This window comes from Nesoenas mayeri (genome assembly GCF_963082525.1).
Source record: "Nesoenas mayeri genome assembly, chromosome: 6".
In the NCBI taxonomy this organism is placed as follows: domain Eukaryota; kingdom Metazoa; phylum Chordata; class Aves; order Columbiformes; family Columbidae; genus Nesoenas; species Nesoenas mayeri.
Genome location: NC_137545.1, coordinates 34,225,535 through 34,238,273, shown reverse-complemented (window position 1 = coordinate 34,238,273; position 12,739 = coordinate 34,225,535). Strand labels below are relative to the sequence as shown.

Genomic DNA, 12,739 nt, shown 5'->3' with positions numbered 1-12,739 from the left:
CCAGGCAAGGGTCTCCCACCACCGAGCGTGGGGCACACAGGGCACTTGGGGCAGCTTTCCTGATGAGGGTTGGAGCTTCTTGCAGCTCCATGGGCTTATAGTGCAAGTACATGGGATAGGAAAGGAACCAGAGGGAGCTAAAAAGGGAGGAGAGGGCAGCAGGGCAGGCAGGGGCGAACAGCAGGGCAGTTAATTAAATGTTTGCTATACGCAATTTCAAATGCCAGGATGTGGCTCTGTTGGAGGCTGGAGTTTGAGTCCCCTCTAAACATAAACTCTCTGGCATTTTCTGAAAAAATAAAAAGTGCTCATGGACAGGGAGGGCGACACAGCTTTGGCTGCTTGGCTTGCTTTGCATCGCCAGCAGTGGCCGGGATGTGACTTGGTGGCTGGGGCCAGCTTGGGGTGAGGGCTGGACCAAGTGACAACCTGAGGTCCTGTTGTGCTCCTCTGCCACTGAGCTGGTCCCCTTGAGCTGCAGCACACAGGGCAGGCAGCCATGGGGCAGGATCTGCTGCCAGCTCTTAGCATCCCTGCAGAGGCCCAGGCCTCCCCAAATCAGGTCCCATGGGGGTGCTGGGCACATGAGTGAGCCATGTCCATGTATGGGGATGAAGGCAGCAAAATGGAGCATGGCAGCCCCAGTGTGATTCTCCTACCTCCTACCACTTCACATCTGGAGGCCATTTCCCACAAAACGAGGGCCATGGAGTAGACATCCATCTGCTTGAAAGACTCCAGGTCTTCCAGGTTCACCCTGGACTCCAGGACCTCTGGGGCCATGTACCTGGCAGTGCCCACCTGCCCACAAAGAGGAGAGAGGTGTTAGCAGGGGTGGGTGAGGACTTACTTTGGCTGTGGGGTGACCAGGGGTGGTTCAGAAAGGGTCTGCTAGGTTATACTTGCCTGACCGCTGTTGGCAAAGTCGTCCACTGTCAGGGAAGGGTCGAGGCGTATGGCAATGCCGAAGTCACAGAGCACGCACTCCTGCTCGTTCTTCACCAGGACGTTGGTGCTTTTGATGTCCCGGTGGGCGATGGGGATTTTTGGCCTGCCGCAGGCAGTGTAGTCACTGTGGAGGTGGGCCACCCCGCTCACCAGGGAGCCTGCCATCTTCTGCAGGTCCATCCAGCTCAGGACATGGCGGGAGAGGTAGTCCTTGAGGTTGCCCCGGCTGTGGTAGGCGGTGATGAGCCAGTACTCCCGGCGGGGCCCCGTGCCCCGGTCCTCGGCGGTGAGGAACCGCAGGACGCTGTCGTGCTTCAGGCTGGCGTCGGTGAAGATCTGGCTCTCGTTCTTCCAGGAGGAGTACTCCTCGCAGGGGAAGATCTTCACAGCCACCGTCTCGTACTGCCCCGAGCGGCTGTGGCTCAGCTTGGCCCTCCACACCTCCGCAAACTGCCCTTTGCCCACCATCTCGTCCAGCTCGATGGGGAGCAGCTCGACGGGGCGGTTGCTGGCACAGACGGGGCTGGTGGCGGCCGGGCTCTCGTCCATCAGCACGGACAACTTCTCCTCCCTCTCAGCGGACCTCCCGGGCTCCGGCAGTGCCGGGGGCTGCCTCGGTTTCCCTCCCCACGCCTTGGCTCTCTTGCGTCGCTTCTGCGTGCGGCAGAGGTAGAAGATCACAGTGATCATCATGGCCACCAGCAGCGGGGGCAGGAGGCTGATGGCGGCCACCGGGATGACCTCTTTGCTCTGCAGCATGGAGTAGCCTGTGGGGAGAGAAGCAGAGGTGAGGGTGCTGCAACAGCTTGTTTCTATCACACAGAGGAGGAAAATATGCAAAGCTGCTAATGAAGCGCAGCCCTTTGCGGAGCTGCAATGCACGCTGAGCGCAAACCCCGGCCCAGCAAAGAATCCAGATGTGGGCAGTTGTTAAGTGGGCTGCTCAAATTTGGCTCCATTTATCAATTTATTTATCATTATTATTTTTTTTTCATTATTTAACGATTTATCAGGATGCCAGCCTGTGTTAATTGGGCCAATGCAGCGTGTAAGACCCTGTTGCTGCCACGAGAAAGGCTCGGCTGCCCTTTGGCGGCCCCCAAGCGCTGCTTGTGCTCACGGTAAGGGGAACTGGGACAGAAATAACATTGATAAGGCTGAGGCAAGGCCCAAACAGAGCAAATCTCTGAGGGGGTTTGTGGCTGGGGCTTTGCTGAAGAGCCAGGAGGGATGCTGGGAGGTGGTAGGACTGTGAATCCTGGGGGAGCACCAAGACGCTTTGCACAATAATTAGTGTAAATGAGCATAATTTCAGTGCTGTCTGCCAGTGTTGGCATCTCTTCCTTTGTCCCACTACAACACTGGCCCTCAGCAACCGCCCAGGCATGGCTGCTTTTGTGTTATTTCTTTTAAATCCTCCGTCAGCTTTCAGATCATGGGGGCAGGGGGAGCACACAAAAAGCCCTAACCCTCGCACAACATATAATTGTCTTATCCTTTGATGTTCGCGATTCCTGGAATAAACATGCTGACTTCAGTAGAGATATTCAAGTAAAATCTTACTCAGAGGTTTTTCTGCCAAGTATAATAACCCAGGGGAAGAGGGATAAGAATCATTCCATAAGCAAAACTCTCACTGCTTGACCTCAGTGTGTGCAAATCATAATTCAGGTTCTGGAAAAACAGAGCGTTTCGCTATTTTCTTTGGCAAATTTCAAAAAAATGTGCTGCAGCTAATTTCTGCAAGGCCGTGAAAGCGTTTCTAAAATAGGCATCAGGTTCAAACCACAAGATCAACCTAAACTGATATAAATCAATAACTAACTCAGGAATACGTTTATTTTGGAAAGCGTTAGGCCTGGATATCACCTACTGCTTTAATGGATTTACCCGGTGTTTAAGGTCCCATCCTTGAAGCGCTGAAGGAAGAGAAGGTATTTTTAAGGGAGTTGGATGTGTGAGTCCTGCAAAGGGGAAGGTAACACAGCTTCAGCAAATTCCTTTGTGAGGATGCCCTGTTCTGATGGAAACCCTTGGACACAGAGGGGTTGCAGTGTGGCTTAGACTCCCTGCACAGAGAGCAAACGCAGCTGCTCTGGTGATAACCGTGGGTCTTTAAACCCAGGCCTGGCTGAGCATCACTGTGGGGGTCTTTCCATCCCTGCCATGGCTTAAGAAATCAAGAAATGGGAAAAAAACCTGCCTGCTTCAACCATTGGAGAAGTGCTCATCTATATCAGGTATTTTTCTTCTCAATGTTTACCTATACTGTCAAAGATGACCATAAGTCAACATTTAAAATGCAAACAACCCATTAAAGCAGAAGAAAAGGAGTATAACAATGGGGTCTCTGAGTCTGGGGCTTCCCAAGCTGGTTCCACAGACCCAGTCAAGGAGGGGATAATTGTTGAAGGCTGTCACTGCTCTCACACAGCGTTCCAGCACTTTCCATGCCGGCTGGCAGGAGGAGGCTGTTTGTGGAAGCCTTTGGTGGGGGTGGCATTTCCAATGAGCCAGTTGTCATTTTTGTGTGAAATTACATATCCCAGCATCAGCTTTGGGATTTGACTATCTCTCCCTAGAAGTGTGTGTACCTGTTATGTTTGGCTTGGGAAGCAGCAAAGAACTGCCAAATTCAGCATAATTTGCCTTCGTTAAAAGCGGCTTGTTTGTTCTGAGAATTTGCATTCTATTTTTTTAATATCTTTATTTTCATTGCAGAAAGTTGTGCCACTGACTTGCAGGTTACACTTAGGCTTATTTGCAGCATTTCGTTGCTTTGTAATTATGGAAAATCTGAGGGGTTTTGCTTTGATTTTTGTTACGGGTCATATTCGTATTAGGCATTTGGATAAACCTGGTCCATTTAGAGTAAGGGAGGTTTGGACGAGCCCCCAAAGGTTCAGGATCTAGCTGGAAGCATTTCCAAATCATATGACCCTCCTGAAGTACAGAATTAGCTGTCTCTTTCCCTCCTGTGAATTTTCATGTCCTGTTGGATCTCCAGCCATCTGCAGAAGCATCCGCAGGTGTGCCCAGCCGAGCTCAGGCTCATGTACAGCACCGAGGTAGCTCTGGCCACCCCTGCCCAGGGGAGATGCTAATGCAGAAGTCCCAGGAGAGTGGCAGGGGAGGCACGGTGGTGTCGAGCCCCGGCACCAGCACCTTTCTGGGATGCAGCCATAGTGGACACCACCGGTTCCCCTGGGTATGTCGGGGCAGGATTTGCTTCCAGAGTGCTGACTCACACTGGGTTCCATCAGCTTCTGGGTTCCCTGGTTGATTTGCCCTGCACTGAAGGGCACAGTTCACCAAGAGATATGGTGGATTTTCCATCTCCTGATGTCTCCAGACTGAGGCTGGAGGCGTTTTTGGGAGGGATGGTTTAGCCACAGGTAAAGTACTGAGCTCAGTAACGGGGTACAAATTTTACCCGGCTTTTACATAGGAAGGTCAAAAAATATGCGGAAAGAACTCCTGTCATTGCATCTCTATTGGAAATACAAGTTATTTGTCATTACCATTGGATGCTTCTCCCCCCATAAATCACATTAACAAAAGCACTCACCGTTCGTGTGGTTTTCAAAGATGAGTTTATCGTTGCACTCCTGCTCGTCCACGCAGCCGCAGATGTAGATGATCCCGTCCTCGCTGGGCTGGTGGGTCATGATGCAGCGCGAGGTGTTGTAGTTGGGGACCATGAGGTTTTCAATGGGGCGGTGGGGGTTGTGGCAGAGTGTGCTGATCTTGATGCTCTCGTTGTCCTGTCTCCTGTGCGTGCCAAAAGAATGATAAAGCATTAGTCTAGCAACTCAGCCTTCAAGTCACCTGCATGTCATCTTAAACCTGGTTTTGAGATCATTAGTTTTAAGCCGTGTAGGGAATGGCTTGTTTTCACTGGCTCTGATATAATTTTAATTATACATGCTTTGGAGAGTCTCTGTTGAAGTCCTTTATCTCTTCCAAATGGTGAAAAGATAAATGTTCAGCACATGCCAACAGTACAATGTGAATCAGAGACTCTGGTTGTTTCCATTAGATAAGTGACCGGTTCATAATCAGGCCTTGGATCAGGTAGTGCCAACCCCTGCGCAGGGTTTGGAGCAAAATCCCTCTTTTACCAACACCAGCTGCTAGGCCAGCAGGTTTGGGGGCTGTACGGTCCTAAGGAAACTCTCCAAAATGAACTTCTCACCTCACTGTCACCTTCGCTGCAACACAAGTCATAACGTGTCTGTCTCAGCAGGGGCTGGAGTCTCTGCTGCCCAAATTTCACCTGTGCAGGGTGAAAACCTGAGAAGTATGGGACATGGTGACCACTTTCCAGCAACTGCTTGGCTTGTCCTTCCCTCCTGCTTGGCTTGTCCTTCCCTCCTGCTCCTTTACAGATGGAGCTGTCAAGTGCTGTCTCACCCCCTCTGGGCTGAGGGCTGGCTGTCACATCCTGTCCTTGCAGGACCATTTGCTCCCGACTCGGGTGACCTGCAGCAGTAGAGCCCTTCCGTTGCTGCTCAGGGCTATTTCTAGAAATGGCTTGACCTTTGGAGTTGCCAAATTATAACGTGAAGGTGATGTGACTCCCAGACCATGGGGCTGCGTTTGTGTTTATACCGTGGCTACAGACACTGGGGAACTATGGATGAAACCTGCTGTGTCACCTGGAGACATGTAACATCCCCCATGTCAGAAATGGTCCCTTCTCCTACAGGGAGGATCAACACCTGTCTTGTAGAGCCAGGGGATAATTAAGAGGCAGGGTTTGACCCTTGTTTCCGGAGCCTTCCCCAGAGGAGGTGGGATAACCCAGCACCAGTTGGGTTTGCAGGGCAGCCCTGGGGAGATGACAAGTGACAGGGAGTGATCAGCCCCACATGGATCATCATGGTGAGCATTGCAGATACTCCAGGGGATGTTTAAAGGAAATTACAACTATTAATTACTTTTCCAGGGGCAGCCTCTGCTTCTTGACCTAGCGGTGTGAAGTGTGAGGGGAAAGGTATGGAGGGGTTTCACGATGCCTTCAAGGTTAGCTGGGAAGTCAGACATAAAAGTGGTGGGAAGTCCCCCTGTTTCAGTGGACTCCACGTTTTCCTTGGGTTCCCAGGTAATTTGTCAGAGGAGCTTCCAACTGAAGAGTCCCAAGAGGGTGCAGTCCCAGGCTGGGCACACTGGAGGATGTGACCATGTTGCTCATGAACATGGGGCCAAAGCTGCCGCTGTGACTGCGGGATCCACGCAGGACAAGTTCAGATGATCCAAATATGCCTCTGCAAATGAGTGATGGGCAGCAAGGGTAATAAAAGGTTCTGGAGGGGGATATATGACCAAGCTGGGGCAACTTTCTCCTCTCTTGCTGCCTCCTCATCCTCCCTTTGCCAATGCAATAAGCCTGAGCTCACTGGGAGGTAAGCTGTGTTTGCAAGGATCTTAATCTCAGGATGGGTTTTAGGATGGGTTGGGAGGTGCTGGGAGGATGGTGGCAGGTTATCTGTGACACTACAGCTGCCTCAACCCAAACCCATCCGATACAAGGGGTGATGTTGCAGCCCCATCCCATCCTGCGGTTTTGCTTTCCTGGCCTGCGGATTTATGCTGCAGGGGTCTTGCTTTTTTCCGGACGTGTAGCATGTCAATGGGAAAACCCAGCAAGATGCTGGATTGCCCAGCCATGATTTAAGGTGAATTTTCCATAGGCACACAGGAGAACTTGGGGCAGAGGGTGGATTGGATTTTGTTTCTTTGTGTGTTGGTTTTTTTTTTCTTTCAAGTCCATAATGCGACAGTTATGTTGAGGCAAACTCCTACTGAAAGTGGGGTGTGCAGCATTCATGCTAATTAGCAGGTTGAGATAAAGCCTAGCGATAAGTGCTTGGCTGGCTTTCACATTGGCAGCCAAATTAAAAGGGAAAGTGGAGGAAAATCACTCTGGGCAGACCCAAAATGGATGGGTTGTTTTTTTTAGTTTTGCTCATGGGGACCAAAAAGCTGGGGAAGGCACTCTTCCGGGCAAATGATGAGACATACGCTTGGCCCGAAATGCAAGAGTGTGTTTTCCTTCCAGTCATCTCCTGCAGAAGCAGGAAAGGGCTTTTCCCAGGGGATGGGGAGGAGTTGGGTTAAACCCAGTGGGCTGAACCCCAGTTTGGTACCAGCTCAGACATTCACACACCAGGTGGGGATGGACCTCAGCTGCACCCCTGCATCACCACCATCAGCAGCCTGATGCAGGAGGACATCATGGGTTTGGGGTCAGGGCTGCTGGTGTTGCCCAGTGGGTTCAGCCTATAAAGTTAAATTCAGGAGTTTATTGGGTTTAGGTATCCTGCAGCAAACTTGCCACACTTTGTGTTGGGTATTTACACGCCTAACTTATTTAGAAAATAAACTGCTGCTAATTATAGGGCAGACCAAACAATATTTACTGTGAATTGTAACTTTGATTTTAATGGAGTCAAATGGGAAGGAAGAGAAAGCCTTGAATTTATTTTAATGGGCAATAATTCAAGTGCAGAGGTGCGTACCTGTGTTCCCATGAGCTGTCACCCTGCAAACTCCTTTTTTCTCCCCATGTGCCCCCTTGACAAGGGGATTGCCACTTACCATATGGCCACGCAGATCTCGTAGGGGTCCTCGCAGTAGGAGTTGAGGTTGCAGTTGCTGTAGCACACCTTCTCCTCGCAGGCGGGCGGCGTGGAGTCGCACCACTTGCACAGGTTGGTCTTGAGGCTGCGGCGGGCGCCGGCACTGCAGGCTGTGGGGCAGAGGGGTGGTAGAGGGTGAGCGTGGCTGTGCATGCCCCGAGTAGGGAAATATAACCACTGTTTACAGCAGTTTGCCCAACCAGTTGTCCCTATTTCTATACGCATTTATTTATAGATTTCATTTTGCTCCATCACTTGTACAAATGTGCTTTAGATTATCACAGAACAGTTGGAGTTGGAAGGGACCTCTGGAGATCATCCAGTCCAACCCACCTGCTAAAGCATGTTCACCAGAGCAGATCACACAGGAATGTGTCCAGGTGGGTCTGAATGTCTCCAGAGACAGAGACTCCACAGCCTCTCTGGGCAGCCTGTTCAGGGCTCTGATACCCTCAAAGTAAAGAAGTTTCTCCTCATATTCATATTCAGATGGAACCTGCTGTGCTTCAGTTTGTGCTCATTGCCCCTCATCCTATCATTGGGCACCACTGAGAAGAGCCTGGTCCCATCCTCTTGACACTCACCCTTGAGATATTTATAAACATTTATGAGGTTCCCTCTCAGCTTCTCTTCTCCAGGCTGAACAGACCCAGCTCTCTCAGTCTCTCCTCATGAGAAAGATGCTCCAGTTCCCTAATCATCTTTGTAGCTCCCTGCTGGACTCCATCCAGTAATTCCTGTCCTCCTTAAACTGGGCATCCCAGAACTGGACACTGCTCCAGAAAGCCCAAGCCTAGAGGAGATGAAGGGATGCTGGTGTGCAGTGGCAGGTCCTGCTAGATAAGAGCTTTGCAGAGCCTGGGAGCCACAAGGAACCACATTTTCCCTCTGTGTTTCCCATACCATTTATCATCAAGGGGAAGTTTGTTTCTTCCTTTGCAGTCTCAGCTCAAAGCATCATCGCCCTTCATCCTGAGTGCATGTAGTGTCTGAAAAGGGGCATCTCTGGGTCTCTGCCTGAAAACTTGGTTTATTCCCCTCCCTGGGGGTAATAAAAGGTTCTGGAGGGGGATACATGACCAAGCTGGGGCAACTTTCTCCTCTCTTGCTGCCTCCTCATCGTCCCTCTGCCAGTGCAATGAGCCTGAGCTGGGGAATGTGTTTGCCACCCTCTTCCTGGTAATCTGTTTTTTTGGCAAAAAATGGTGGGCTGGGACTTTCCGAGCTCTGAAGCGACAGGGGCTGCTCCTGCCCTGGCTCTGCTGCCTCAAGCTCTCCTGCCCCTGAAGCGCTGGATCCAGCCGCAGCAGCAGGAATAATTGCTGCCCATGTGAAGCTGCTCTGTGTGTATCTCACGGGCATAAAATTATCTCTATTTTTATATAGTGGGTGAATGAACTATGCTCAGTTAAGGGATAAATCCCAGCTAAATTTAAACTTCCTGTTTTAAGGCTGCTAAATGTATCTCTCCTCTCTCCTTTCTTCTCCTCTCTCCTTTCTTCTCCTCTCTCCTTTCTTCTCCTCTCTCCTTTCTTCTCCTCTCTCCTTTCTTCTCCTCTCTCCTTTCTTCTCCTCTCTCCTTTCTTTTTTTTTTTAAATAAGCCACTAAATGACTTATGTAGAAATATATATTTATAATTTTTTACTTAAATAAATACACTCAAGAGTGTTCAGATAGGAACCTGAATCACAGCAGCTAATTTTTCGAAGGTTTGGGTCATCTGTGCTTCTCCAGCTGCCATTTCCACGGGCCGCCCAGCAGTGCTGGATGCTCCTAGCACCCAGCGGAAAGGGCAGTGGTGGCTCCCTGCTCTGCCACAGCCGCCACAGGGGTTTTCCATCACCAGCTGTTACGTACAACAAGAAACAAATTGCAAAATCCCTGACCGTGGCTTGGGAAGCCTTAGCCCCTGCAAACAAGGTCCTGCAGATACAGGAGTGCCCTGGGTCTGTGGGCACCCTGCAAGACCTCCTGCATCCTTGATGCTTGTGTCTGCGACCTGCTACGGCCAAGCCTGTGGTCAGTCTCCTTTTTAATGCATGTACTGACCCAACAACAAAAAGGGATTTTGACTCCTCTGCTTCCCAAATCTGGGGCGTGCAGCCAGCTCTGATGGCATATTCTTGCGTGCAAGAGCAGCCCAGACCCCCCGTCATGAGACAGCTGTAAAAGAGCTGCTGGGAAGCTCCCACACAGAAATAAACCCTTTACCAGCTCCTGTGGCCTTGTATGTAGGGCTAATGTTAACGGCAGAAGGGAAACCTGGCTGCAGAAGAAAAGCCTGTTGCATCCGGATGTTGGAAGGAGGAAATTTTGGTTTAAATGACCCATGAGAGGCTTAAAACGTGGCTCAGCAGGGACGGTGTGGTGCAAGGCAGTGGGGGAGCTGGAGGCAGAGCGAGCGGGTGAGGATGCTGCCCACAACCTCTCACTATACACCATCTCCATCCTTGGGGCTTCTCTGGCCCTTAGAAGCACCTGGGGCTCTTGTGGGTGACCACAACAGACCCCAAACCCCACATCCATCCACGGGTTAACTATCAATATCATGACTTCAACTGGGATTTGAAGCAGCTGCAGCCCCCACAAGCCACCCTTGTCTCCCTGCCTTGCTCTGCCAGTGCAGGACCTGCAGGACCCTGGGCAAAACTCCTCTCAAAGACAAGAGTTTTGGAAGTGGATCAAAAATTAAGCCCAGCCTTTGTGTGAGGCTCTCATTCTACAGCATCAGCCACCAGGCTTTACAAAGTCCATTGGCATTATTATGCAGGAATAGAGAATGGAAAGGTTTGGGGTGTTCTCGTGGTTTGGTTTTGGGGTTTTTTTGTTTGTTTGTTTGTTTTCCCCAAAACCCCACTCCTACCAGACCCCGGGTCTGTGCTCTGGTGGTGTCACTACCCTGTTTCTTCTTTCACCCTTTCAGCTCAACCCATCCATGCCCTGGCTCATGCAGTGCTCACAGCACGTCTGTACGGGACCGTGGGCTCAGCACCATCATCCCAGGGATATTTGGGGGCCCCTGTAGAGGAGAAGCAAATGGACAGATTCGGGTTGTAGATGTTGCTGATGCAGAAGAGCGATGGGGTTTGCTATTTATGTATTTATACTAACCAAGAGTGTTATTTACTTATATCAAGGGTCTCAGAGTAAAATGTCAGCCCCGGCAGTTTTGTACTGGCACATGTGGTGGGGATCTTGACTTGGCAGTTGTTTGCGCTGTGGAGCGGAGGAGCCAGGGCAGATGAAAGAGTTAAATATGGAAACAAGATCCAGAAATATAGCAGTAACTGGACAAAATTCTTTGGAGACAAATTGTTCTAAACTAGCTCAGGCTGCGATTCTGTTATCTGCTCTGCAAGAAAGGTCAGAGAAAGAATATCTCTGTTGGGTTTTTTTCTTGTTCTCCCCCCTCCTCCTTCTCCTAGGAAGTTGAAAAGTAGATCACAAAGCCCACTGCAAGTTTCTTCAGGACTTCGTGTCCTTGAACCATTAGCTCGTAGGTACAATTTAACTGCCACATCACTCATCTTGGCCTTGATTAGACCCAGATGAACACTTTCAATATTAATACTCGGATGATTTAATAAAGCTGCACGAGCAGTAAAAGTAACAATACACTTCCATAAAGGGGTTCCAGATGTTGCCAAGGCAAATGCTAAACATCAAAATACAAACTTCAAAAAAAAAAGAAAGGGGAAAAAAAAAAGCTGGATAAGCAAAACTTGGAACAAACTATAAACTAATTAAACGTGGGTTGAGTTTTCCAAAAATAAATTGAAGCCATAAGGATGTGATGTGAGCCAATAAATAGTACAGTTAGTCAAAGTTATTGTGGAACGACCGTTGTAAAGATGGTTTGAAGTCACCGATAGGTAGGCTCACAGTAAGCTTGGCTTTCTATCAATAGGAAGGCTTGTTCTCTTGTGCACGAGAACAAGATCAAGTCTTCTGGTATCTATAACCGGGACCTCAGAGAGGTTACTGAGGGAATATAAGATGATTTTCAAGCAGAGGAATAAAGGAAAAAAATACGCCAAAAGTGCCTGAGTCTCTCCCACAAGAGCAGCAGGGGTGATACCACCGCACAAGGACATTGGGATAATTTTTCATACGTGTTGGGGCAGCTCTTCAGCCTCTCATCGCCCACAAAGCATCCACGTTCTCTGCGAGGCCACATGCAAGGCCCATCGAAGCACCACCGCCGCAGTCAGAAACCCATCCTCTCCCCCCATAGAAGAATAATCTAAAACAGCTCTCCAAGAGAATTTCACGCCAGTCCCATCACCGCAGCCACGGAAGCAGTCAGCTCCCAACAGATGAGTTTTACTCGCTTGCCAGGTGCTCAGCTGCCAATGGTGACTGCAGCTGTAAGAACCCAGTGGGATAAATAGGGCTCTAATTTTCTTGTCTCTATCAATGCAGCCCCAGGTAGCAGGTAGGTCACCTACCACCTCACTTTGGCTCTGTTTTTCTGCATGCTGCAGTCCCAGGGAGGATGAACCAGTAAGGAGCAAGCCTGGGGTGAGGGAGGGGGGGACACGGTGCCCTCATTACAGGGAAGGAGAAAGCGCTTTGTAGCCAAAGCGATGGCATGTGCGGGCAATTCATTTTTGCTGTGGAGCAGAACGAGCAGTTTGAGTTCTCACATATTGTCCCTGGCATGCTCATTTGTGACAACTAAACACCAGATGGGCTTAAGGAAAAGTGCTCGGTGTGAGACACTTGCACCCCTCCATCTCTCCTCCTCCCAAGGTGGAAGGAGACCTTCCATAATTTAAGTGCAATTTGCCCTGCAATTCAGCTTTTATTCTCCAAGGAAAAAGAGAACCTGATCATTTTTAGGTCATAAGTGCTTTACAGTGAGGTCTACCCTCTCTCGTCTAAGCAGCCCGGGGTGGGGCTGGTGCTCAGCAGTTGCTGGGGGCTTCCCAGCTTGCCGTCACTGCAGCAGCTCCGGGACCTCTCTGCACCATCTCTTCCATGCACGTCAGTCAACCTGTAATCCCCAGGCTTAGCACTTTGAGAGACCAAGGCCTGGGAGATCAGCTGCCATGCCCGGAGTTTTTCTGTAACCAGCAGCATGCTTAAATGCAGGATGGGGGAGCACCTGTATCTTAACCCTGCAGACACGTTGCTCCTGGAAACCCCC

At 50.1% G+C, this 12,739-nt stretch overlaps 1 protein-coding gene across 1 annotated transcript in view; it reads right to left on the bottom strand.

Annotated features, from left to right (window-relative positions):
* Positions 1-12,739, bottom strand: part of LOC308041562 (TGF-beta receptor type-2-like) — a gene marked incomplete at its 3' end in the record, with an annotated part of 33,476 nt that overhangs the window by 5,775 nt on the left and 14,962 nt on the right. Inside the window, exons 2-5 of the mRNA XM_080346312.1 lie at positions 7,549-7,699; positions 4,517-4,719; positions 907-1,715; positions 660-801 (exon numbers count right to left, since the gene is read on the bottom strand). Coding sequence (XP_080202438.1) covers positions 660-801; positions 907-1,715; positions 4,517-4,719; positions 7,549-7,699 — 1,305 coding nt within the window. The remainder of the gene's footprint in view (positions 1-659; positions 802-906; positions 1,716-4,516; positions 4,720-7,548; positions 7,700-12,739) is intronic.